Source organism: Dasypus novemcinctus, chromosome 20 (genome assembly GCF_030445035.2).
Source record: "Dasypus novemcinctus isolate mDasNov1 chromosome 20, mDasNov1.1.hap2, whole genome shotgun sequence".
NCBI classification, from domain to species: domain Eukaryota; kingdom Metazoa; phylum Chordata; class Mammalia; order Cingulata; family Dasypodidae; genus Dasypus; species Dasypus novemcinctus.
Genome location: NC_080692.1, coordinates 40414431 through 40439435, shown reverse-complemented (window position 1 = coordinate 40439435; position 25005 = coordinate 40414431). Strand labels below are relative to the sequence as shown.

The 25005-nt window shown below is 36.4% G+C and overlaps 1 protein-coding gene across 3 annotated transcripts in view; it reads right to left on the bottom strand.

The window, feature by feature from the left end:
* The window catches only part of PIK3C2G (phosphatidylinositol-4-phosphate 3-kinase catalytic subunit type 2 gamma), a 646925-nt gene that overhangs the window by 113653 nt on the left and 508267 nt on the right, over positions 1-25005 (bottom strand). For all 3 annotated transcript variants that reach the window (XM_058282853.2, XM_071210197.1, XM_071210198.1), the window contains 2 exons: positions 14933-15089; positions 7579-7688 (listed from right to left, as the gene is read on the bottom strand). In XM_058282853.2, coding sequence (XP_058138836.1) covers positions 7579-7688; positions 14933-15089 — 267 coding nt within the window. The remainder of the gene's footprint in view (positions 1-7578; positions 7689-14932; positions 15090-25005) is intronic.

The following is a 25005-nucleotide window of genomic DNA, read 5'->3' as shown; positions in this document are numbered from 1 at the left end:
GTCCGCGCCATGCACCCAAGTTTGTTGGGGCTGTGCCCCAGTCAGGGTGGCTGGGTCCCCTGGAGAGTTGCTGAATTTGAGTAGGTTCTGTCTGCCCATTTTGGCCTGAAAGCTGGAAAGGGGGGAGCGACTTGCCCCTTTCCAGTGAGTCCACACTTTCTATTCATAAGCTGCATTCCTGTTTGATTGTTGTGCACCCGACTGCCGTGAAGGGGGTAAAAAGCAGAATCAGAATAAATGCAGTAAAATTCTCTCCCTAGGGTGTCAAAGCCAAAATACGTTTTCATTCTGCCCAGGTTCTTATAAGGTATTGTAGTAACTTTAAGTAAGAGAATGTGTTCTGTGAAGGTAAAATTTGTCTTAAGGGTATAAATAATTATAAAAGTTTTACAAAACATTGTTTAAATTAAGGTATTTAAATGGCTAATTGCAGAAAGTCACTATTTAACAAAAACTGAATTGATAATAATAATAATAAAAGGCAATTTTATAACAAACTTATTCAGCAGCCAGTCTCCCCTGACAACTTGTTTCCAAAAAAGACTGCTTCTGGTATTACATGCTACTAAGTATTTAAAGTGAAGAAAAGTTCATTATTTTAACAAGCTTGTTTAGTATTAATGGCAATTATATGTTGTAAGAAGTTTGCCTGGTAACTTAGTATGTGGGATATATGGAGTGTGTTTTTATTGTTAAGGAAACAGAAGATGATTTTGTCCTAAGATAAAATGATTGATTATTGGAAAGAGTAGAGTGTGGGACAAAACCTAAATGAATACTGAAAGTAGGTTTGTGGAAGGAAAATTTTTATGATTAAAATTGAGTAAGATCAATATACAAAGAAAATCTTTTATCAAAATAGCTTTTTGGGCTTTAACCTCATCATTTCCTCAGTGTTTGAAGAAGAGTCTTACCTCTTTTAAAAGAACATTTATGTTCTAGAAATCAAATCCTGAAAAGTAGCTTTTTATTTCAAACTAACTTTAAAGTAAAAGATTTATTCTTTTACTTTAAAGGAAAAATCAAAGTAATGGTTAAGTTCATTTAATATGTTATAAGTCGAATGAAAGGTATTTAAAGGTGTTATAAAATTAATAGGTTTTTAAAAAATTAATAAAAACTGTAAGAGTTAAAATCATTTATAAATGCATTTATATTATAAAACAGTGGAAAGACAATAACTGAAATTATAGCTGGATGAATTTAGCCTGAAACTATTATTTAAGTGTAAATTCTAAACTAACCTTTCCTTTGTTTATGGTTACTTCAAGCCTAACCTCGCCCTTTGCCTTTGCCTATGGTTATTTCATAATTGAGAAGAGCTGGGACATCACTGTCTCCTCTCCTGGTATTAGTAACCCTTTCTCTCATGAATTCAAGTGTAAACTAAATAAATTGCTGCCTGATGGAATAAGGTTAAATGACCACTGGAGTTTTATTATCTCCAAAATCAAAAAGGGGGGTGGAGGGGGAGAAGTCTCCTGCCTTGACAGTCAGTGTTCCTAAGAGTGGCAATTCATGAGAAAAACCAGTCTGTCTCCCTGAGGCTTCAAATAGCCTCAGTAAATATATATAAAATTAATCTTGTTGCTTATCCAAAATTCTGCTAAATTCAAAGTAAAATATAAAGTTCTGAAACAAAAAAAAATAGTGCTAAAGCATTGAGAACATTTTGGTTACAATCCATTAAGAAAGAAAATTCTTGTGTAAAACTGCATAGTCATAGTATAAAACTGCACAGTCATAGTACAAATTAAGAAGAGTTTCAAGAGTCTTTGAAATGTTTTGCAGTCACACTTGTTTTGTAAGAATTAGAAGTTTAAAGTAACTAAAGTTATATTGTTGTGTCAAACTATTCATGTCTGCCTATTTGCTCAGATTGTTGAGGTTAAATATGCAGTTATAAGTAATATATATTTCGGGACCCCAAATTAAGCTAAACAGTATATAAAATAATGCAAATTATAAATAATATCAATGAGTTTTGTTTCTGTGTTTAACTCTTTGTGTCTGCCCATTTGCTCAGTGTATGTCTTCATACATCAGGATAATAATATCAAATTAACAAATGAAAATTCGTAAAAGAGCTCTATTCAAATTGTTAATTAAATATGCAGTTATATATGTAAATAAATATTCTTAAAGCCCAAATTAAACTAAGCAGGGTGAAAAAGTCATAGAAATCTGATTATAGAAACAATTGGGAAAGGGCCTCCTCTTTGCAAGAGCTTTAAAGGCAAAGACTAGGTGTGGCAGATTAAACCTATCTACTAGGCTAGGGAATTAAGAATCAGTTTGCTTGGTAATTTCCCAGTTTAAACCTTTTGTCAGCCATAAAGTGTAAAAAAACAAAGATTAGGTTAATTTTCACATAAGAAAAATGTTGATGTAACCTGGCGGCCTGCTGCCTCAGTCTCCCACTCCCGGGTTGGACCGCAGTGGAGGAGACCAGTTTAGGCCAGTCCTATGGGCAGTGGAAGGATGCCCAAGAAGGAGCTAAGTCGGTGCCATTTCAGCACTAAATTCTATTCCTTATTTGACAAAGGGGAGCAGGTAAAAACTAAAATGGTTGGAATGTGATAGAGGAAGCAGTTAAATCACAAACTTTTGCGTGGGAAAGTTAAATCTCAGATAAGATGTAACTTCTGAAGTATCCAATTTATGGAAAAACAGAGGAAAAGCTTGCATGCTACGCTTAGGGGTATAAATTGTGTCATTTTTCTTTGTTCGGGGCACCAGCCATATCTGGCTCTGCGCCCCTTCTTGCAAGATTGAGAATAAATTCTTTTCTTCTCCACAATCTGGTGAGCCTTATTTTCTTGCAGAAGATTTCTTTCCGACAAAATAAAGGTAATTAGTGGCTCTATTAACAAATTTCAGTAAGTAAAGGAAAGTCCATAAAAACTATGGAGAGATCTTTCCTGGGTTATGATTTAAAAAATTAAGTAATTGTGTAATGTGTTTTAAAACCTGGTAGTCAGTATGCTTTTAAATTATTAATTTTCATAACTTAAAGAAAAGAAGTTTTTAGCTTCCTGTAAGGGAAAAAGAGAACATTCCTTGCATAAACTATTATGGTTTCAATTTTATTTAACTTGAGTGTAATCTCCCATAGTTAATTTATAAACTAAATTAACATTATATATACAAAATCTTTAGAGGAATGAAAGTTGTAAGTTCACATTGGTGAAATTAGGCTAAAGGAAAAAGACTGTAGATATGCTTTCTTAAATAAATAGAGTTAATTTCTTTGGTAATTGTAATTTAATAAGTTATTTAAACATGAGGTGTCTCGTCAATGTGGTTATAGTCAATTATAAGGAGGTTGTAAAACATCTGCCAAACTGAAAATGTTTAAATAGTTCTAGTTCTAGAAGTCATTGTTAACTAAAACTTAGATTGGTATTGGTAGCAGAAATAACTTAATGATAATAAAACCTGTCTAAAGGCCACTGCAAAGTACATATTTAAGTAAATGGTAATAAAAAGTTATCTTGATTCTATTGGAAATCTTCTGTTTTCATTTTAACAATGAAAAATAATATTTTTCTTCTATTACTAAAGTACCTGCTATTATCTTCATAGTAAAATTGTGTAAGTGAACAGTCATTTGATATATGTGTTGCATTAAGTTGTTTAAAATATATATAAAAACAAGGAATAAACTTTAACATTGTCAAACTCTTGTGCATTCAAACCAGGCCTTGAATACATTACAGGTGGCCTCTCCATGTGAGTTATTGGCTAGGCTGGTCACTGACCCCTCAATTAAAAATATTTGCTATATCAGCCTCTGGTTCTGCTCCTGAAGTCGATGGAAACTACGTTGCAGTTTCAAGCTCCTGCAGCCAATAATGACTCGGTACAGCCAAGTGTACAATGGATATGCCTCCAGACTGGCACTGTTCCATGGTGCCAGAGAGCACTATGCACCAGGCTAGTAGAATACTGGAAATTCTCTCTTAAGATGAAGGATGCTGCGACTTGCTCACTGCGTTGAAGAACATGCTAAGTGGAGCCATGATACCAGGATACAGTAAGTGAAACTTAAGCACAATTGGCATTATGGCCTGCTCTCGTGGAGAGATAACATGTAAAGTATTACAAACCTGAAACTCAAAACTAATAATTGCAACTCTGAATCCTTATGCATTAAGTAATACATTAGTTAATACTAAGTACTGTACTTTTATCCTGTACTAAATATATGCCTAATAATTGTAATGTTATCTTTTCTATTTTGGATCAAGTGCAGAAATATATTAGACATGTTAAATTCCTGGTAAAATCATTTTCTAAACAGTTAAAAACATGTCTATAGAATAAGGTGGCAGTCTCAGCCAGTCTCAGTCAACTTCTATATTCTACTGTACTCTGCTGTGTAGCAAAGGTGAGGCTTGCTTGCTGATGGTGAGTCACCTATTGAACAAGTCAAAATTGCTAGAAATTGTACAATGAAAACCAAGGTGTAAAAAAACCTTTATTTTGTAGTTCTGATCACTCCCACAGATGAAAACGAAGAGAATTTCCAACTTAGTGTTCTAATCCTGAGTGAAGCCAGTTGCCCAAGGAGTGCCAATTCACCAGGAGCATCTGACAGAGCGAATGAGGGCCAATCATTGAACAGCTTGGAATGTGTCTTCAGACAAAGCTAAGTGTCTGTTGCAATTTCTCTCTAAAGATGAATAACTTAAAAAAGAATGTATATGCTGTTCCCACCAGCTTTTAAGGAGTGCCATCTTTATAGGCACCTAACCTTGTCTACCTCTGTAATCCAATGTGTCCTCTTTTAAAAACAGGTATTCCAAATTTTTAATTAAGTTTGTTTCTTTCAGAGTGAACATCTTATTAACCATATGAAAACTTCATCCAACTTTGTACAGAATGCCAGATCCATCTTCCTCCAGTTAGAATAAATTAAGAGTTTTACACCTTATTAGGCAATGACTACAGCCCATGGCCAGCAGGAAGCAGTTACAGAAAAGAGATCTGTCTCCCTTCAGAACCCCTTTTAAAATAAAGGTGTAAACTCTTCAAGGGTAAAATAAAAGTAATAGATGGATCTGGAACCTGACTGGAAATCCATGTGAGCGCCAGTGGCCGCAGGATGACTGCAGGAGGCCCCCGCCCCAGGATTCTGCTGTCCAGAATGAAAACTTCTAACCTCTTAAAAACAGTCCTGGATGGTACATTAAAGATTGATAAATAATCAATGAAAACAACAAACAGCCACCCACCTCATAGCTCCAACAATAATTATGCCAAAGCTTAGCAAGTTAAACTTTGGCAAAGGGGGGAAATGATGTGGGCTATGGGTGGGAGACTCTTTGTCTCTTCAGAGATAACCTAAACTATCTGTTACTTGTGGGTGTGGGATGATGAAAGGTTGCAGACCTGCCCTTGGTGAGCAGGAGACAGTTTAACGATGCAAGGTCTATAAACTTTAAGTATTCAGGGGAAATGCAAACCAAATATGCTAAAAGCTTATTAAATGTCTGAGGTCCATGCTAAAAGCTTACCTAAGATGTGGAAATATATGCTAATTCAAGCCTATTGAGAACTGAAACAAAAGGACCATTTGGCCTTTCCTCTCTGTATAAAAGGGACTCAAAAATCTTGTTTGGGGCTCGGGATTGAAACAGAAAGTTCCAGAGTCCGGCTGGCTGTCAAGAAACCATTTTTCCTTCTCAAAATCCTTCCTGAGTCCTGGCCTCTCTATACTCAAGTAATTGAACTTCTCTCAAATTCTACAACACAACCATGTTTTCCCTCCGTCCACTCCTTCTGTCATCTCCTTTGCTCTTCCAAGTCTCTTCTCTCCCAAATCCAGTCCCACTGACTTTTCAATCACTGTGCCTGCCATGCTGCTGCCCATTTTAAAGAAAGGCATCCCACTCAGATCCTCTCTTGAAGGAAGAGCCCGAGGGGGCTATTTTGGTACCATGTGGATCCAATCACTTTGGATGGAGTTAATTGGACCAGGAGTGGGCAAGGATTGAGAGACAAGGACTGTAAACTGCTGATGAAGACCTGGAGCTGCCTCAAACCCCAAAAGAATGTCCATATTCTGGGGGCTAGGTTATTAGCCTTTCCCTGGATTCTCATACAAGTTCATCTCTTCCTGTTAGGTAATTTTAGAGTTTCTGATCCTTAAAACCAAGGATCTAAACATCTACCCAAGTCTTCATTGTCAGTGTCCAACTAATATGTGCAATTCTGTTATCAGACATAAACTAATGCTGCCTCCAGAAGTTACCTGTACTGTTAAAGGGCATTTTTTCAAGACTCAACAAACCTACCAGATTTCCCTGATCAGTCTAACGCTAGGATTTCAGAAACCAACTAGGCAGCAGGAAGGTATATTTATAACACCAGCTCTTCCTGGTATTCCTTAGTCATATCATATAGTTTCCAAAACTGAATGGAGGAAAAAGCTGGGACCAGGAGGATCAGAAGAACTGAGCTCTGGTCCCAGCTTTGTTTCTTGCTGCTTAATTGTGGGCAAGACCCTTAATTCTCTGAATCTCAGTTTCCTCATTTGCATGTTTACTGTCAGAATAAATAACAAATAAATAAGGGCTCTTCCAGCTTTAAAATTCTGTGATTATGTCACACTGCTTCTATTTGACCACAAGGACAGCCTATTAATTAACCCTGCTGAGGCAGTGCTCCCTTGAAGGAGTGAAATTCTCAAGTATTTAGGGCCACTTCCCCATGAATCCTCACTATAACTCTACGCATTCTGGAAGTGATTATAATTATAATCATTTTTTTCTTCAAAAGGACAAAGAATACATTCCATGAAAAAGAATAAAATTAGCATTCACAAATTTACAGTTTAAGTTATTAGAAAAATAAAAAAATATACTCAAATAAGATTCAATGTTAAAAAATTTATGGAAAGAAAGAATGCTGTATTTCTCTACTTACTCTATTAACTAAGATAATCATTATGGATAGCAGTTATTAAGTACCTAAAATATGCTCAATTTTTAGGAACAATCATATGTATTCTAAAAGGAAAGTTCAGAAAAATCATTTAATATAATGTGTACCACCCATTTGACAATGATTTGTGTCTAATGGACATTCACTGTATTCTTCCCAGGCTCTTGCCTTGATGTCTACTAGGGTTTCTCCAGACTTAATAATAAAAACAGGTTAAAAATAGAAGATAGCCACAAGTCTTTGACCAAATATTCCAATATTTGTATTGTCTTTGAGATGAGAGTTGTGAGTTCAGACCTCATCATAAATCTCTTTCTCCAAATTGTTTTTCTGTACATAGTTCAAGTAGGACAACCGATTCATTTATGTCAGTCCTTGCTCTCTTCAGTGACCTCTTATTGAGCAAGCTGTTAGATGAAGAGGCTGGTTAGCAAACAATAACATGCTACAGAAACACTGACTAAAGCCTTTTGCCAGACATTCATTTTTCTCCTTTTCTACCTCTCGTAAAGGAGGATAGAAGCTGGTTCTAGAATTGGGAGTTTTTATAGTAATGACCTGTCATTTTGAAATCATCTCAAATATGATATATGTACCTACACGCTCTCACACATTCATGGCTAATCTTACTTGGTAAAATGGCTAGTTGCTTCCAGATCTGTGTCTTGTGGACGAAGGTTATCATACACATATTTCACGTCTTGGATTCCACTTAGCTCAGGTAATCCTGCATGCAGCATCTTAAGAAAACAAAAACAAAAGAAGAGCAGAACAAATGCAGATACAAAAAGCTTATTTGGTTAATTCTACTAATAGTAATTTAACCATAAATTTGCATATGTAGGCTTTTCGGTTTGTAAACATGAGTGAACATAAATTCATGTTTTTAATCCCTTCATATTTAGTAATAGAAGCCATAATAGTAATCATAAAAGTAACAACTGCTATACTTTTCGAGGTGTTTGCAGATTAATTATTCAATGTGGTCCATAGCATAAACCCATGCAATAAGCACAATAGAATTACAATGCTTATCCTGTTACTTCATAGAAGAAGAATATTCAGCATGGGGCAGTAGAAATAATTAGAGCTCTAATGTCAGAATTTCTGGACCCACTATTTAAATCTGTCACATCTTGAGAAAGTACCTTAACCTCTTTGAACTCCTTTTCATATTTCTGAAGTATGTATAAAAATACCCCGCATGTTCTGGGAGAATGAAATGGTTAATGCATGAGAAAGAGGCTTATACATTATAAATTATTACACAAAAATTAGATACCAGTAACCATTTTAATCAGGCAAAAGTTAATCCTCAGGCACCCATAAGTGTCTAGGTCAAATGATGTAGAAATACAATATGTAAAACTCACACTTGTGGTTCTTAATTGTGTGTTCTTTCATGAGTTCATGGCTCACATGACAGGAACACAGTTTTCTTTACTTAAGTGGTGACTGCACTTATTAAGTTTATTAAAGCAATGAAGTAATTAAGATGACATTGTACAAAGGCCTATGTATTTTTCTGCCATCCTTCCAGAAAATACTTTGTTTGTTTTATACTGTGGATTGAAAGAATATTCTCCTAGTTATAGACAATTTTTTTTGAGAAAAAAACAGACTTTTTCTGAGATAAATTTGAACTTAAAAGAAAAAAAGGAATCAGTAGTTCTATGACTAAGATGACAAATTATGTCCTGCTCTGGGACAGAGCAGTGGGTAGTTAAGAACAATGCTGTTAATCCTAAAATTAAAAGATAAACTGAGACTACAGTTATGGAAGATGGGTGAAGTTATGATTGATTTGATCTCCAAATGAGAAAACGTGCATTTGAAACTATTCTCTCCACTGTCCCCACCAATGTTGAAGGAGCAGCGTATATAGATGTACAGAGGAGGGCAAGCTGTCTTCAAATTGCTCACAGAAGGAAGTCCAGCAGGGCTTTCTGGCACATAGAGTATCATGTGGGCGAGCAACAAAAAGTGAGACTGAAAGGACAAGTCGGGTAGGACATTTTAGCAATGTTAAATATTTGATATTTTATCCCAAGGGCAAGAGAAAGCTCTTCAAGAGTTTTCAAATGGAGTAAAAGAAATGAATTATGTTTTAGAAAAATCATCATGGTTATATGTGGAAAATAGACTTGAGTGGGGCCAGACTAGGGCCTGCACTAGAAGTGGTCAGGGATGGCGATAAGTGGCTGGCTGGACTTTAAAGCTCTACAGGAAGTAGAACTGAGAAAAGTCAGTGATTGTTATGGTTTGATTTGTGTCCCCCAAAAAGATATGCTGAGGTCCTAATCCCCAGCACCTTAGAATGTCACCTTATCTGGAAAGAGGGTCTAGGCAGATGTACTTAGTTAAGATGAAGTAATACTGGAGTAGGGTGGGCCTTTAATCCAATATGACTGGTGTCCCTCAAAGAAGAGAAGAAGAGACACAGAGGCAGAGACCCTCAAGGGAGAAGGCCATGTGAAGACAGAGACAGAGCCTGAAGTTATGCAGCTTCAAGACATTGAGCCAAGGATTGCCAGCCACCACCAGAAGCTAGGAAGCAAAGAAAGCTCTTTGCCCAAAGCCATCAGAGAGAACATGGCCCTGCTGATACTTTGATTTCAGGTCTCTAATCTCCAGAACCTTGAGAGAAGAGATTTGTGTTGTTTTAAGGCACACCATTTGTGGTGATTTGTTATAGCAGCCCAAGGAAACTAATAACAGTGATTGACTGAATACAGTGGGAGTGAACTAAAGCTCATGGATGTAGATTCAGATTTGAGAGCTGTCAGCATATAGTTGAAACCATGGAAAGGGATCAGGTGGTCCTGGAGAGTTGCCAACTGCCTATCCTTATGGATGACCCAGTAGGCATTTAACAGATCCATGAGGTTGAAATTTGAGCAAATTATCTTTTCCCAAAAATGGCTTCTCCCTTTCCTGTTTCATATCTCCATACCCACTGCCACTGTTATCCAATTAACAAGCAATTCGTATTTTCTCTGAGTGCCTCTTCCTGATTCCCTTGGTCAGTCACTTATTTCTATGATACCTCAGCTATGTCTTGTAGTCATGCCTTATTTCTGTTACAATGATTATTTTTCTAGTTCAACTCTTTACCATCACTTGTCGAGAGTTCTTGAAAAGATTTTTTCTCTATTTACATAATCTCTGAGTTATCTGTCTAAAAATCAAAGATAGATAATGGTAATTCCTTCAGTACAGACAAATAAACTTGTAGTTTTTCTTAAGTGTCTGTGTATTAAGTCCAAATTCCTCATCCTGTCCATAAAGGCTTTTCATAATTTGTGAACTATCATTTCAAAGTTATTGTCTATCTAGATCTCCACCTGTGCTAGAGATGGCATACACTTGACTATCTTCATTTCTGAAACATGTCACATCCAAGCTCTTTAAGCTTCTGCACAGACTTAAATTTTTCTCTCAGCCAGGATTGCCTCTCCTCTGCTTCCCTGTCTACTGAAATCCTTTTAAAAGGCTCTGTTTAAACAGTTCTTCCTCAAAGCATCACTCTTCCCAAAAGATTTAATCACTGCTTTCTTTCAACAGTAATCATATCTTGCCCTATCTCTATTATAATACTTAGCTTTACTGTCTTGTTTATATATACACTTGTCACATGAGCTTTTAAGTTCTTTGAGAAGAGGAACTAGGTTTTTATTAAAATTTGAATTGTTTATATTACCTAGGATGGTATATTTTAAATAGTTGGAGCTTAATGAATGTGGAATAATGAATGGATGGATGGATGGATGGATGGATGGATGGATGAATAACTATCTAACCCTATTAGGCACTGGAAACCTACAAGTAGCAAATTCAACCCTGACTACCAAACTTAACAAAATCAACTATAGCTAGGGAGATACAATTCCAACAGCAACTAGAGTCCAATTAGTTTTCATCCTATCAGTCTTTAGAGTTCTAGAGGCATTTTAGTGCTTATGAGATAAGATTTTCCCTTTATCACACCATGATTCACCATTCTCTAAGGACAGGATTCTTCCCTAGGATCTGAATTACATTCCAGTTTCTCTGGATACCCTGAATTCACACCTGCTTGGTTAAGACTCTGTCAAACATCGCCTTTGGAACCAGACCCCAGACTCCTTTCTTTGCCAACACGTGGACATATACCACACACACATTATGCAACAGCTATTGAGCGCAGATGGCTTCAAACCAGATGACTCCTACTCCCCTCCCCCATTACACGGCTGCCTAGAGGTAACCAGTGTTAGGTTTGTCCTTCACGATAGACTCCATTCCTTGGAGAGGAGCTTGTAACTCTTGGTGTGAGCCTGCCTCATAGCTGGGTCCACTGGGTCTTTTCCCCTTTGACTACAGCAAAGTGGTTTGATTGCCTCCTAGCCTTGGTTCCATGGGTAATACTTTTAACTGGGGCAAAAGGAGGGGTGGAGGGTGGCTGGGATAGCAGTAGAGTTAATAAACTGACATCTTTTAAAAAGATATGTATGTTTTTAAAGTTTTCTACTTCTGTTCTCCTTCTACCAAGCCCAAATCTACTTTTTTCTTAACCTTTTTTTTTTTCAGGTGGTCTTGGGGATTGAACCCAGGACCTCATACATGGAAAGCAGGAGCTCAACCACTTGAGTGACAAGCACTCCCCCAAATCTACTTTAATAGTAATGTTTAGGGAAGCAGCTACTCTTCCTGGCCATGTAGAGAAGTTAGAAAGATTTCTGCCAGGAAATAGCTGCTGTAATAATAGGCATGATAAACATTTTAAACTGTGTGAATGGTCCCTATGTTCTCTGGGAGGCTTCCATAACAGTTGATATTGATTTTTTTAATGAGAGAAAAGCTGACGAAATACAGGCTTTTATGTTTGTGAACTCAGCCAGCAACACTCTTGGGCCTCCTAGAGATGTTTTGCTTTGAAGCAAGATGGGAATTTCATGGATTATTTTTTTCCTGCTTTTCCCAGGAGCAAATAAAAAGCACTGTGGATATTGGGATGTGTGCCGCTCTGTAGCAAGGACGAGCCATTAACTCCCGAGTAGACCCACCAAGTGCTGGTGGCTCATAATCACGGGTACTGACCATTCACGGCAGAGAAAATTTATGTCCCGTGTCGAGCATTTCTTAAGTTGAAAGTGGGCCATGGCAGAGTAGACTGAATTCTTTTTAAAGAGCCTAACACAAGAGTCCCTTTGAGAGAGAATTGAGGGAATTACAGATGACCCACATAGGTAGAAAATAATCTTTCAAAAATTTAAACTTGGTTTTAATTTTATGAGATGCTATGAGAAACTGTGGTCCTGAAACTTTTACTGATGTTTTGAATAATTTTAGAATCCCATAAGATAAACACAGGAAAAGAAGAGAATAGAGAAGTAAATGGCCAGAAACTGAGGTCTTAATGCACGTTGTTTTACTTATATTTACTTATTGGCTTTGTTGATCCACTTTGCGTCTGATCTCTATTTTTATTTTTGTTGAAGTCTATATATATGATTATATCCTTAGTGTCTTTCCCTGCCAACTTTTCCTCCTTAGCTTAAAAGTCAAGGCTTGAATAATCAGAACATAGGGAGATTTTGGAAATACCATATACCAGAATCCTTTACCACCTAAGATTTTAATATTATTTATGAGAAATTATTTCAATACTTTTGATTAAAATGCCATTTATCTACTTCTTTCAAATAAAATGGCATTATATAAAATCCTTACTATAAAGATTGTTTAATATATTGTGACATATGCGGAAACTTGTTTTTTTTTGTAGGTAGGTAAAAAAGACCAAAAAAAGCACCCATGATAGCTTTCTGAATCTATTTTTTTTTTAAAGCTATCATTTTGCATTATGTTAGCATGCTCGATTGTAATCAGCATGGTTTTAGTGTTACCTGAGAAAGAGCATAAATCCAATTTATGATTTTTGGCTTTGGGTTTATTTTTGAATTTCTGTGGCTGGTTAAGGCAGCTTTAAAAATATGGTACTACTCTCTTGTATGCAGTTATTTATAGCATTATAGACATTTAGAAATACTGGACATCTCAGTTACTTGTGTACATGAATTTCATCTTGCTTATTAAATTGAAAATTTTATGACTGCCTGTATCTCATATGTTAATGTATCTTTCACAGTTTCTGGCATAAAAAAACACTCAAGAGCTCATGGGTTCATGAACTAGAGTCCACTAGAGCCCAAAGGGACATTGTTGTTGATCCTGCCCAGATATTTAATATGTAAATGAAGCCAAGGCCATGCACTCATTCCCTACAGAGGTTCCTTTGTGGTCTGGACACAGATAATGATCCCCGAGCCATCTCCTAATTGCACTATAGACTAGCGGAACTAAGAGCTGGAGGCATCTTTACAAGTATGATTCCTTGATTCTTACTTGAAAGCAAACTTGATGATTCTGGAGTTGGGCAGAGCCTTATGTATCCAGTTTACACATGAAGAAACCAAAGCACCTTTGTATGTGAAGGACTACAAGTTTGTACATTTTAAAATAAATCTATATTTTCCAAGGCAGAAAGGAGAGAATAAGGTGGATATGATGTTTGAAGATTAAAATAAAGATCCAAATCAAATCTTTATTACAGCAAGGTCAACATTTATTTAACACTTTTCCAACAGATGTCTTCTGTGATGATCAGAATATTTTATATCTGTGTTCTCCAATTTGGTACCACTAGCCACAAAAAGCTATTATGTACTTGAAAAGTGGCTAGTGAGGAACTAGTCTTTAGCCTAATTCCATCCTAATCAATTTAAATTAAATAACCACATATGACTAGGAGCTGTGGTATTGGACCACACTTTTATAGATTATCAAGGACTAATAAAATAAACTTAAATTCATTGAACCTGCTACATGGCAGGTACTGTGCTAAATACTTTATATTAACTACCTAATAGGGTTATTATGAAAACGTAAATCAGTTTATACACATAAAGCATTTAGCACAGTACCTGGGCCACACAAAACATTCACTATTATGCCATTTATTCATTATAGCAATACTACAAGATAGATGCTATTATCTTCATTTAATAGATTAAAAAACAGAGTCCTCTGGAATTTAAATAACATGCTCTGGGGGAATGTGGCCAGTAAAATGCCAAGATAGGATTCAAACCCTGGAAGGCCCAACCACCAAGCCTGGGCCCTTCACATCTAGTAGAATTACTATCATTTGAAGGCTCTAAACCAGTTATTTGTAATGATAGTACTGCCTCAAACCCCGTGCCAGCTGAGCACAGATATGCTCCTCTCCACGGTTTTGTTGCAAATACTAGTGAGTATGTATATGCTCAAAAAAATCACCACATGCGTGTCCCAGAAGATAGTGTTACCAGATTTCCAATCTCTCTCTCCTCATCCTTTCTCTCTGGTCTCCATCTCTTTGGGGTGAACAGTGGAATGAAACATTAATTCTGCCACAGTGGATCAATAGAGAGTGTGTAGGACCATGACTCATTAGTCCTGACGTATACTACTAAATGTATTTCTCTAAAGTTGAATCACTAGTTAGTCACTTTAGATTTTGATCTTCAGTTTCAGTCAGCAAAGATTGTGACGCAAGCCAGCAAAAATCCTTGCCTGGTCTACATCACCAGTTGCTATGATACGTGAATGAGACAGTATTTTCAAAGCATGTCTGAAAAATCCTAAAGTGCAGTACAACCAAAGACATCATTTCCTAAATTTTCTAGATACTGTCCTTGGTCCTTAGTCACAAAATACTGGGGTAACTCCTAGATGCAGCAATGCTGTTGAGGACAGGAATGTTTGAGATAATAACTCTGTACTAATGCATTGAATTAATAAGAAATGTGTTTATAAGCTGTACAAAGGTGCTCTTAGTTTGTCCATTCCTTTCTGTTTTGAATAGCTCTTTGGGGAACGCTAAGCCATTAGCAAAAATAGACTACTGAAAGAGAGACATAAATGAAGCTTATTATTTTTGTTATTTTCCCAAGGGACTTACCATTTCTAGCAGGTTCAAGAGCAGTCGGCTGTGTTTTCTGACAATATTATAAGCTCGACAGCAAAGTTCCACAAAATCTTGGAAATGATGTGGGTTTTTTCCACCCTCTGTAATGAAGTACTCCATCTCTGAAGTAAAAATAAAAGGGGCTCGGTCCCTATAAACCAAAAACAATAGCAACCATAAACAGAAGGAGGAATAGTTTATAGGGTTAAATTGAACAGTTGAAGCAACTTATTTCCATTTGAATTTTCTTGTTATTTTCTCTCTACTCTTATGGATGAGCCACCTTCATTGTGGAACAGCTGGAGAAACTTGCTAATTACAGGCTTTGTAAATGGGCTGCAACACAGAGGGCAAGACAAGTTATTGTATGATATCGACTTATATTGTCTCAAATGTTTAATGTAAAATAATATAAAAGCAATTAATGGGCATTATGTTTATTCAAAGTCTTTATAGCAAATATACTATACTACATATTTTGAAATGATAAAACAGACCATGTGTTTGACCTCATAGTATTTTTTTCCCCCTTTGATAGGCTGACTCTTCAGGGAATAAAAGTTCTGGTCAAAGTTAAGATATTACAATAACAAGTTCTTTTGGAAGACAATCTATGACTGAAATGGATATTATTAATTCACTGTCATAGGCTTTGTAAGGGAAACAGGTATCTGTATTTCATGTTGTAAGAGATCCAGTAAAAATATTGTTGAGAAGTAAGGAGTAAAACCAAGGTGACTACGTTGCTCTGTAAGTAATACCTCTCCCTGTAGTCCAAACAAGAGCATCCGGACCAGAAAGAAATTGGTCCCACGTCCCCCACCTTTTTCAGTTTTTCTTACGTTAGTTGAGACAAGAAGGCACCTGAGATGAAGCCATAGCTCTTGTAACAGAGACTCTATGAGCAGAGGGAGAGCTGAAAACTCTTCTTTTACAGGAGGTCTCACTCACTGAATAAGGATGAGGAAAAGGAGTTCTGATACCAATTTGGTCTAAGATTCTCTAGAAGCACAGGAGATGGGAATACAGTTTTGGAGAAAAAAATATTTAAAAATAAAGATTTTTAATCAATTGAAACCAAATATTTTTTAGAATGTGAACCTAGCCTTCTAAATAAAGCTAAAGTGAACTTAAGTAGTAACTGAAAATAACTCATGGACTATTAAGTTGGCCTCTTAATTGTACCTGTGCTCTTCATTGTTGCCAAGCTTAGCTATTTTAATAAAAATTAAAATCCAATGGGAAATCACACTGATCTGACTCAGTTATCTAGACCTTGTGGAAGTATGAATATTCAAATCAGAAAGCCACAGCCCCAGTATTTGTGGTCAAGCCAGGGCATGGAACTCTACATTTCCAAAGTATTTTTAAAGAAATTAAACAACCTTGCTTCTGCTTGACTGTGTGTTTGGTTTCATAATTCATGCTTTTATTGACTAGCATGAGGAAAGGCTGGTCTACCAGATAACCACACTAGCCTTCTATTCATTCATTCAATAAATTTTTTGAGTTTATAAAATTTTTTGAGGAATGTATCTCAAGTATCAAGTCCAAATTCTCAAATGTTTGCTCGAAATCCTTTTATGTCTGTAGACTTATCCCACCTATCTTCTATGAATCTACCTTACATGGCCTTTACTCCAGCCTAGTGGGAAGAAGAGATGCTGAAAGCATGAGACACAGCATAGGCTCAAATCCTGGTCTTGCTGTTGGCAAGTTGTATAAACTTAACAAATTAGTCTCAATTTCCTCATCTCTAAAATGGGTAAAAAATACCAAATTCTTAGCCCGCATGCCTGACTCACAGAGAGGACTGCACACTTGTGAGCTGCTACGATTAGAGGCTCTAGGCGGAGGGCGCAGACAGGCCCGGGGACAGCTTGTTGGCTGGGTTCAAATCACAGACCTACCCCTTACTGGTTCTGTGACCCGGGCAATTGCTTACCATTTCTAGCCCCAATCCTTGACTCTGTAAAATGAGGATAAGAGTACATGACTCCTGGCATCGCTGCGAGGGTGTAAAAGTGCTTAGAACACATGGTGCCAGGCACACAGTGAGCCTTTAACAAATGTTAGATACGTGTGTTGTTTCTCAGAGCTGACTTCATCACAGCTAAAGCTCACCCTCTCTTCAGAAATGCTATCGGTAAAATTCCTCTCTTCCTTCATGATTTAGCCCCAATTCCACCACATAACCTTTCTTGTGGCATAAACCCTTACGGGGACCTTTGAATTGGGCAGCATTTTAAAAAAAGTTATCCAGGTAGTCAATACCATTGCTAACAATTTAGTAGCATTTTAGAAATATTCCAGAGTTCCATAATAACAGGGAAAAAAAAGTCATCTTAATTTTATAAGTGCTGGTTTTCCAAGTTTTCCCGTATTATCTATATTTATTATACTTAATGGAAGTTAGGAAATAACTTTAGAAGAGTCTTAAATTTAACAACTTCCTGAAAATTTCTCTTCTACTGTGAAGGATGTGCTTTTCTCTCTCCAAAAGAGAAAAATACTATGGATCAAACTGATTTTTTCCTTCGAAGTGCCTACAGTTAGTTATGTGCAAGTTTACGTGATATTACATTTCCATAGCAGAAAGTCAAATATACAAAAGGAACATATCCAAATAAAGAAAATATCAACTGATAACATTAAAGAAAAAATTTTAAGTGCATTTGAACATTGCCGCAATCTAAATTTTCAATAGGTCAAACAAAATAAAATGCTGTGCAAAAAAAAAAAAGCCTAAGATGATTTTTTTCTTAAATTCTTATCTATTCATATTTTCTATATGATTTGCATGGCTTACTTCTGAGCAATTTTTATGATAACTCAGAATAAGACTAAAACTTTCCTAAACTGGAAGGACACCTCAAGTGCAAAGCAAAACTCCAGCCCCTTGCCAACAGGTGGTAGAAGTCGTAGCTGTATTGTGGTTTATTTGTCCACTCAAATGCAACCTTACTTCTAGATCACAGAATTAATGTATTGCAGTCTCTCATTGAAGTTTAAGCAATACTTATAAATCTGAGATATAAATTGGTTGTGGCAAGAGGGAAGACTGGAAATTATTCAATCTTTCAGAATCTATAGTGTTACTGCATTCTGAATCATATACTGAAAATCTCTCAATTATGTCTCTACAAATACACTTCAGAAACTTTTTATCATGACTAGTTTACTCCTTCCCAACTCCCAGATTAGATTCCTTAAGTCCTACCTGTATTTGCTTCTGTACCTTTTGCCTTTTGCTGCCCACACCTGGCCATGTTGCGTTCTCTTACTCTTGCTCTCACTCTCTCATCTGACGCTCAAATACTGATTCAGAAACCAGGATTAAGAACTTTTTTTTACAAGTCTTCTTTGGTTAACTTATCCATTGCTGATTTCTGTATGACTGTGCCTTATCTCTTCTCTTATATTCTTTATAGTCTCGTGTAGTTTCTTATGATATTTTTCCCAAATGGCCTATATGACTTTCAAGGGTACAGGCAGTATTTTATCCTCCATTTTTATAGTCTTAATGCCTTGAACAATATTTTGACGTAAATCTGTTTTTTATATATATATATAAATAACAGTAAATAAACACAGCTCACACAGTAAAAAGCTTGTAGCTTGTGGTAATTTAACATTTATGTGGGAAGACCATGAGAATAAACTTACTTGTTTTGTGATTCTCTTGTCAAAATATATTTTTCATTACCCACATAACCTCCATTCTTTCCCTGAAATTATTATTCTCCAAAAATGCTGAGTACAATTATTTTATAGATTTCTGAAAGTGGTGAGAAATGAGTTGGTGATTTCAAAATATATACATACTTGGGAAAGTTAAGGACATTTCTATTACAAACAAGCAATAATTATTATAGAAACACTAAATTATTGTCAATAATTATTCCAGGACACTATATAATTTGGTGTTTGTTATTTTTATACATAGCATTCCTTTTAACCTTACTATGATCTCCTTGTATAAAGTCATTAGATTACCAAGATCATCATTATAAAGCATTTGCTGATTGCCACCCACTGCACTGAAGATGCATAGAGTTTTAGATATGATTTGAATCTACCTACAAAGATCTCCATTCCAAACTTTTAGATCACTATAATTAGTTATCAACAAATATTTAATTAGCATACACAACAAGGTAGGGACTATAATAATAAGGAACAAATACTAATAAGGACTAGGGATACAAAAGAAGACCAATATAGGTATGTGCAGAGCTTGTAGGTCAGGATAAAGTTTTTTTAACTCAATATCCTAAAGTCAATAGAAATTTACTGAATAATCACAATAGTGTTTTTAAAAGATCACTCTAGCTGCATTACAGAAAGGATGGATGGTTTATCTAGGTACGTAAGACAAGAGAGTTTTGCAGAAAATTTTGATTAGATATGATTGTACCTTACATTAGGACTGTGGCATAAAGATACAGAGAAGTGGGGATATTTAAGAAATATTTAGAATAAAAAAGTCAAGAGGACTTCATGATGGTTCAGAATAGCAGGGATAAGAAGGTGCCAAGAAGAACTTTAGGTTGGTGTCATAGGGAGATGGTAGAAAAACATTCAAAGCGTACCCAGATTTGAACAAGTTATATTTTAAGTTCATTTGAGACATACAAAAGTAGTAGCAATGAAGAATTAGGAAACTTGTTTCCAATGCATAGAGAAAATATCCAGGCTGAAGATAACATTTTGTGAACTGGACTTCTGTTTCTGGGATGATGGAATTGGCATGTTTTTCCTTATTCCTCCTACTAAGTACAACTGAAAACCCTGAAAATTTTGTATAAAACAAACAAAATAAGACTCTGAAAGGCATACAGAAGAAGACAGACTGGCTAGTGACCTCAGGACTCAATAAAAGTCAGTGATAAGTTCACTGGGTTTTCCTTTTGCCTCATGTAACCTAGACCTGGAGTTGAAAAATTCAGCAACTTGGAAATGCCAGTGTGTACAGTCAAAAAGTGCCCCAATAGAAGTCTGCTCTCTCTGTTAAATGGACTAGTAAAGGGTCAGCCTTGCAAGACTCTACTCCAGCCAAACATGGTAGAAAAAATTGTGCCCCTCCCCCACCCTTTTATCAGCAAAAGCCTGGTGGGAAGCCTAGACATCTACTCTCTTCAAGCTTTAATGAGGCATCCCAATCCCACAGTGGAGGCAGAGGTATTAGAGCCAGCTGATTTGGGAACTGGGGCTTTCATCACCATTGCACAATAATGTTACAGACTGGTGAAAGTGGAAGTTTAGCTTCCTCACTCAGCCTTTCCTACCGTAGGAAGTCTCAGAAGGAGAGGATAAAGACAGTGTGGCTGGGAAGGAAATGAAGAAATAATACCTGAAAATTTAACACATTTTTCAAGAGCCATAAACTTACAGATTCAAGAATTTAAGAAAATCTCAATCCAGATAAACTAAAGGATATCTACACCAAAACACACCATAGTCAGATTTCCGAAAACTAAAGAAAAAGAAAAGATCTTGAAAGAAGTAAGCGAGAAACAATTCCCTACCTAAAGGGGAAAAAAATACATATAGAAGCAGACTTCTCACCAGAAACCAGGGAGGCCAGATAGATTCAGTCCAACCTTTTTCTAGTACTGAAAGAAAAAAATTGTCAACTTGGAATTATATATTCAACAAAAATATTCTTCAGGAATGAAGGTGAAATCAAGACATTTTCAGATGAATGAAAATGAGAAGAATTTGTTGCCAGCAGACCTACCCTAAATGAATGTCTAAAAGTACTTCTCTAAACAGAAAGGAAATGATAGAAGAAGGGATCTTATAATATCGGGAAGGAGGACAGAACAGTGGAAAGAGCAAATGTATTAGTAAATACAACAGATTTTCCTTCTTGCTCATGATATTTCTAAGTTACATTTGATGGTTGAAGCAAAAATTAAGAGAATGATGTGGTTTTAAACATATAGGAGGAAATATTTATGACAACTATATTATAATTGGGAGGAGGGAGGATAAAGGACATAAAGGGAGGTAAAGTTTTTAAACTTCACTTGAACAGGTAAAATGTCAGCACCAGTAGAGGAATTAGTTATGTATATATAGAGTAACACTTAAAGCAATCATTTAAAAAGATATGCAAAAGATACACTCATAAACTCTCTAGATAAATCAAAATGGAATTCTAAAATTGTTCAAGTAATCCACAAAAAGGCAAACAAGTATAAAGTAAAACAAAAATACATTGAACTGAATGAAAATGAGAATATTATATAGCAAAACTTGTGGGCACAGAGCAAAAGCAGTGCTGAGAGGGAAATATATAGCACAAAATATTTATATTAGAAAACAGGAAAAGTATTAAATAAAAATCTAAGCCCATACCACTAGCCACTAGGGAAATGCAAAGGAGAAATGAAAACATATTTTCACATAGAATTCTATACAGAAATGTCATAGCAACTTCATTTGTCATAGCCAGAAAATGCAAACAACCCACATTTCCTTCAAAGGTGAGTAGTTAAGCAAACTCTGATAGTTATTCCATGGAAAGCTTTTCAGCAATAAAAGGAACAAACTATTGATACACACAACAGCTTGGATGAATCTCCAGAGAATTATTCTGAGTGAAAAAAAACCATTTACACACTATAGGATTCCAATTATATAACATTCTGAAATATCAAATTTACCGAAATGGAGACTAGATTAGTGTATGTGAGGGGATAAAGATGGAAGAGTCAGGAAGTGGGAGGGAGTGGTGTGGCTACATAGTTGGAGTTTGCCTGTGAATGTCATTACTGATCTTATCAAGCTTGAGGAAAGAAACCAGTTTGAAGTGGTTATGGACTGAATGGGAAGTAAGGAAATGAAGACTAAGAGAGTTTAGACAACTCCTTCACGGAGTTTGTGAAGGTGAGTGAAATGGTTTGGAGACTGCGAATTTTGTGGCTTAAACATTGGGAGGGATATGGCTCTCAAGCACAGATAGTGGGATTGGCTTTAGAAAGGAGAAACAGATCTTTTGTTATAAGCATTATAAGAAGAAAGATAGGTACAAATGTAAGTTCATGAGTTTGGTATGGAGAAGAAAGGCAGGTTCTTTTCTAATAGTTCGTATTTTCTTAGTAAAGTAGAAGGTATGATCATCTGAGTAGAGCAGGAAGTGAGGAACCATGAGTAGGAGAGATCTGAGGTTTATCCTGAAAGGATAAAGTTAAAGCTGCTGTGGAGAGTGAAACAGTGAGTGAACCACAAAAATGTAATAGGATTGCTGGGCCATGAGAATGGCCCACTGGATGCTGGTGACAATATGTTCGCTTTAGTGTGATGTGATGCTTTCTTGCTGTGCACAAAAGAAGCAGAAGGATGGATATGGGCACGTTTTATCTTCTTCCGCACTTTTATTCACAGTACTCTCTACCATAGGCTGCCTTATCTTCTTCTCTCTATTAAAGTCTAGTCTTTTCTTCGAAGTCCTGCTCATGTTACATTTGCTCGTGAAATCTTCCCAATATTATTGGTTCTCACAGTGGATACTGCCCCATTCTACAATGTACTATTAAGGGAATGGTAAAAACATGTTAATTGTGATGGATAAATTCTGAAATAGCTGAGTTGCTGTATACTTAAAATGAACAATCTTTCGTGCATTCAATTGTCCCTTAAACAAATAGGTACATAATCAAATAATGACTGACATTCCATTTTAAAGAACTGAGAACCTAAGCTAAGGACACAGAAATTCATAGCAGCAGTTTCCTCAAATGTGAATTATGCAGTCTCCATAATACCACTGGGCTTCATCTCAACAGTTCCACGTGGTCCTTGGCACACTAAGTCCTGGTGGGTTATAGAACTAGGAGAGTCATTTGCTATGAGCATTTAACTTATATTAGTGTAACTATACCAGTTAGATGTTTAAGACATATTTAAAAATTCAAAAAGAAGGAGCAATTCTGCATATGCCCCTAGATGGGAGAGGGACTCTGCTGCTTTCACATTTGGCCTTAGTGATTACATACTTCTCACATGCAATCATACTGCAAGAAATTAGATGCTAGTTTCTAAAGATGAACTTAATATATATCATGGTGATAGATTCAAGTTATCTGGTACTAACTAAAGAAACAGTCACCTGTCCCAGTGCTGGATGGAAAACAGACTGTGCTGGGCTTATTGAGAAATGGTTATATCAGTTCCCTACATGGCATCTTCTCAAGGGCTCCATCACCTATTAGCTGTGAACTTGGGCAAGTTATTTAACTCTTTGTCTCAGTTCTTCAGCTGTAAATGAGAGAGAAAATAACAGTACCTACTTCAAAGAGCTCCTATGAGGATTAATTAAGAAATGCATCGCAGTTGTTTGGGAGGCTTTAGAGGGTAATTTGACTATTTCCTTTAGACTCTCACCCCTCCTCGCCCAGTGCCACATGACGCAGGATCACAGTAAGGAGCACTTGCTTCTTGCCACTCCGGTGATCAGCTGCATCAAATCCATAGCACTTTGAAAGAGCCACACATTTTCATCTTGGTAACAGAGGCAGGGAATATGGAGAACGAATTGGAAAGACAGCACACTCTCAAAGACTCACGGCAGTAGAATCTGTCTGCTGGACTCTGGAAACCCAGATGTTTCTTCCTTTTACTGAGTAGCTCATTTCATATTTTACTTGAACAGTGGTAACCTCAGTAAATGGATATATTCAAATTTTAGCCCCAGGTTTGAAAGACTTGAGGGTTTGCATAATGTATTTGTATGCTGAACTGAAAGGCAGGGCTCAGTGACAAGGCATATTTTGATTTTTTAATATTTCACAAATTTCAAATGCTTTTGTCTCCAGAAAATAGCATTAAGGATATATTATTTTAAAGATGTCTAAATGTTGCAGACTCCCAGAATAGTGGATAGTGATATTAGCAGCCAAATAAATAACTACAGAGTACACTGGGGAACATTTAAGCTTAGACTTTTCCTGATAGCACACATGACCTACATTTCAGAAGAGCACATTTGCTGTTCAACAATAAGAACAAAAGTCTCTTATCTAATATCCATGAGTTAATTGAGAAGACAACTTTGGAATCTCCATTGGATAGGCTGGAACCTTGCCCAATTAGATGACACAGGAAACCTCATATGCACAATATAATGAGAACATAACAGTACATGTGCTATTACAAAGAGAACATTTAACACCCTGAGAGCGCTCCAAGCTCTCGCTAAGTATTAACTGAGGAGAGTCTCACCAATAATACGTGTACAACATGTTTTTATTTTTCCCAGTCCGGCTTCTTTTTGTAAATGCACTGTGTGTTCTAAGACTGAAGGTCCCTGATCTTTAGCAATTTAATAGCTTTAGAGACTGACTCTAGAATTCCCCTTAGCCTCAGGCATGCCAACTCCTTATGTGAAAAGGTGGTAGAAACAGCTACCTCCTCAAAACAATCAATCCTTGTTTGTTAAGTCTGATATGGTATGTCTGAGTTTATAGGAAATTGATATTTCATGAGGACAGGAAAAGAGAATGATCGGCTTCTCTGAATCCCCATGTTTTCCCCCTTGAGCATCTAGAATATTAGAGGAAAGCACACAGTTATGCAAACATGGACTTCCAGTGCGTGCTTGAAACAGACGTTAGTTTCTTATATGAGGAAAGATGATCAATGCTCAAATGCTTGCGTAAAAGTTGGGTTTGTGTTATGACATTTTAAATAAGTTACATTCCAATATCAGGTAGAGGTGACAAGGAAGAACTGTCTAAGTTACCTCTGAAAAACTTAAATGGCCTATAAAGTTGCAATACACATGATCAAAACTTATGTATCAGGCTTGAGATTGTCACACTGCTTTTTACTAAGTTCAATGCCATGAATTTCCCCCCCTAACACACTGGAGTAGAGTACTTCTTCTTTTGGGCACAAGATATAACGGTTTACTCATCCCCACCCCCCATAAAAAAAAATCCATAGCAGATAAAACATAGTGTAAAGACAAGGTAAAGTAGAAAAAGGAGAAATGTTGGTGGAAGAATGGATGACAAAACAAACTGCTTTCTTGAAATAGTCTGTGTGACTGTTCCAAAGCA